This window comes from Vigna umbellata, chromosome 7 (assembly GCF_029865625.1).
Source record: "Vigna umbellata cultivar VRB3 chromosome 7, Vumbellata_1.0, whole genome shotgun sequence".
NCBI classification, from domain to species: Eukaryota; Viridiplantae; Streptophyta; class Magnoliopsida; order Fabales; family Fabaceae; genus Vigna; species Vigna umbellata.
The window spans coordinates 27,109,458-27,112,777 of record NC_142171.1 but is presented as its reverse complement, the minus strand read 5'-3'; the positions used below and the strand labels follow the sequence as shown (position 1 = coordinate 27,112,777).

Here is a 3,320-nt window from a genome sequence, read left to right as displayed (position 1 = left end):
AATTAATTTTTAATTATTATTAAAATAAAAATATTATTAAAATTTAGAAAAAAATATTCTTAAAAGATATTTTAAAAAATAAATACAAAATTTAAAGATTAAAATAATTTATATTAATAAAAATAAAATCAATAATAAGATATATACAATAAAAAATATTATCTAACAGTTACTAAAACATAGTTATATATAAAATATTTTTTTTAACTTAGACGTTTATATTTGTATTTTTCCTTTTTTTATAAAGATAATTAAAAGTGATTATATATATTTTTATTTGTGCTTTCTTGCCTCATAAAGATAATTAACAAAAATTGTATTATGTAATTACTCCCTTATAGATACTTTCTATCCCTTTTATCTTGAACAAAAAAAAATTATAAAAATTAGTAAAAAAAAATGCATAACTATGTTATTCCACCAAATAATTTTTTAAATATATATTTTTAATTACAACTCCAAGTTATAATATTATTAGAATTAATTATTTTATTTAAGTTATTGATCTCTTTATATTTTAAAGCTCTTTCACATATTAAAGAAAACATATTTAAATTATCTTTTTAAAATTAAATTTCAAACATTTAAAAATATTACATATATGAAAATATTTTATTATAATAAAATAACCATTGATACTACAAAGCGACTATGTGTTTCCAATTATTATTTTATCATTAAAGCAACGGACCATTCAGTTTTCTTTGCTTGATCCCGAGATCAAACCATATAATAGTGTGCAGACACACCATCGATCAAAGAAAAACTTTGACACAGTCTTACACTTATTTAACATATTTTTTTCACTTTTTTATTATAAAAGCATTTTCCATTAAAAAAAGCAAGTTTTTCTTATATATGTCTCAATTTAACTTATTCTTATATAAATAAATTAAGTTAACCTAAGTCAAACATAAAGATTATTAACCTATTTTTCTAATATTATATATTATAATCCATTTAAGGTAACATAATGGTATTTCACTGATTTTAAAATCATTAATTTTCTAAACAGAAAAATAATTAGCTTTAAAAATAGTCTTTGAAAGAAATTGATGATGACACAGAGAACAAGGGTGACTGAGTTCCTTGATGACCAAGGAAGCTTGTTACTTGTATCTCAAGGACTCGCAATAATTGAATTCTTTAATTATTAAAAGAGGAAATGTTGTATTTCCTTCTATTAAAATCTCCTTACAAATTCTCTGTTACTTTACATATATTAAATAAAATAAATAAATAGACTTACAAATATAAAATTCATTCTTCCACACTTTCCATAAAAAAAATTCTGAAAATTAATATTAATATTTAAGGAAAAAGAAAGTGAAAATAGAAACAAAACATGCTATAAAACAACCATTCTTTTCCAAAAGAACATTCTCAGAAAAGAAGAATCCTTTGTCTTTCTTGTTGCCATGGAAGAGCACCAAGAGAAAACCATCGTCACCAAGTTCGTGAAATCTAAATTTTTCTTTCCCAAAGTTATTCGCATTTCAGCAACGGATCAGAACGCCACAGACTCCTCTAGCGAAGAAGACGACGAAGAAAGGAACCTTCACAGAGTTAAGAAGGTGGTTAGTGAGATAAGAATTGTGCATGCAAACAAAACCAAAGGACACAACAAAAACATCAACAATAATACTGATTGTTGTTGTTGTTCGGCCAAATACAACAAAACTATGGAACAACACTACCAACAAGAAAAATCAGAGCCCAAGTTTCGCGGCGTGCGGCAACGGCCATGGGGACGGTGGGCCGCCGAGATAAGAGACCCTTTCCAGCGGAAGCGAGTGTGGCTTGGAACCTTCGACACGGCGGAAGAAGCTGCTATGGTTTACGACAGAGCTGCTATAAGCTTCAGAGGTGTTGATGCTGTCACGAATCTCATCAAACCGCCTCTGAAAGAGTGTGAAAGTGTTGTTAAACCGAAGAGTTGTTGTGCATGCGCTTCACCAACTTCTGTTCTGTTGTTTCAGCCTTGGATGGAACCTTTGTCTTTGGAAGAAACCTTCAAAGAAGAAATGTTTGATGGGTTAAACTATGAAGTTGATAGTTTATTGTTTTCTGATCATGCTCTTTATGAGCAACCTCTTCCTACTATGTTGTCTAACGTTGATGTTTCTTTGGATGAGGATCTTGAATCATGTAAATGGGATGTAGATAGTTTTTTCAGTGATGAAACTTTTGAATAATGAGATGTGGATTAATGCTAACTGGGTTATATTCCTTTTTCTTTTTTTCCTGAGATTAGTTCATTTTGTGTTGCTGAGTAGAGTTAATCTATAAGTTTACTTTCTATTCAAAAAAGTTGTATCCTTGTAATTAGTTTACTCAGAAAGATGCTTCTTTATTTGTTCGAGGAAGAAACTTGTAAATAAAGCATGTGACAGTGGTAACACAGCTTTTGATCTTTGGTGTTGTTAACTTTTAAATGGAACATGATAACAAACTGTGATAATATATTTTTTAATAGACCAATCTGTTCTGTGTTACTGAGAGAGAATTTCAGTGTTTTTGACAGAACTGATAAGTTTTAATTTATGAATTTACTTTTCTTTGAAAAAAAATTGTATCTTTCTATTTAGTTTATTAAAAAGGTCAATCTTTTTTGTTTGTTATAAAAACTTCATCTATAAGCAGATTAGAGTGCAGTTAACTTTGTTATCTGCTAACTCCCAAGTTTTGGTTGAGATATTTTTTTCCTATGCATTGTCAAACATTTTGGACCAACCAAATGGCATTATTCATAAAGTGAGTCCACATGTCATGTTCAATGGTTGGCCACCTTAGTGCTTCAGGGCCACACATACTGCATCTTGGACTCTTGGCTTTTTCTGATAAAATGTTTGTGTGGTGTGATGGTCTACAAATAGCATTTCAATGGCATGTTTGAAGGTTTATAATTTATGTTTAAAGTCACTTTCTCATGTACTTTACCATGTTTGAAGGACTACATAGGCTTGCATTATCGCTTCTTTCTGATACTTTCCAACATCACATCTCAAACAGAGGCATGCAAGTTGGTCTGATTTTTACATCAAGTTTGGAATCACAAGGTCGAAATCTTTAAACCCGTTTGAAACTTTTATAACCAGGTGACACAAAGGTTTGATTTTTTTAATGAATTTGGATTCAAGCTCTCAGAATAAGAAAGAACAAATTAACAAATTAACACTGATCAAAAACTAAAACAAATTAGAAGTTATAAATTACATTCCTCATAAAACTTAAACTTAATGTTTATAAGTTTTTTTTTTCTTATATATTACTGAACTTGTTCATCTCTGTTCAAAGTCATATATATGAAGGCACAGTTA

The 3,320-nt window shown here is 28.8% G+C and overlaps 1 protein-coding gene across 1 annotated transcript; it reads left to right on the top strand.

The window, feature by feature from the left end:
- Nucleotides 1–1,170: 1,170 nt before the first annotated feature.
- Nucleotides 1,171–2,240, top strand: LOC124840377 (ethylene-responsive transcription factor ERF070-like). Its single transcript, XM_047316423.2, has one exon. The coding sequence runs from the start codon at nt 1,419–1,421 to the stop codon at nt 2,193–2,195; it is 777 nt and encodes a 258-aa protein (XP_047172379.2). The 5' UTR covers nt 1,171–1,418; the 3' UTR covers nt 2,196–2,240.
- Nucleotides 2,241–3,320: the final 1,080 nt, after the last annotated feature.

What these genes read in the sequence shown, in the direction of transcription:
- LOC124840377 (XM_047316423.2), top strand. Translation starts at nt 1,419, where the DNA reads ATGGAAGAGCACCAAGAGAAAACCATCGTCACCAAGTTCGTGAAATCT.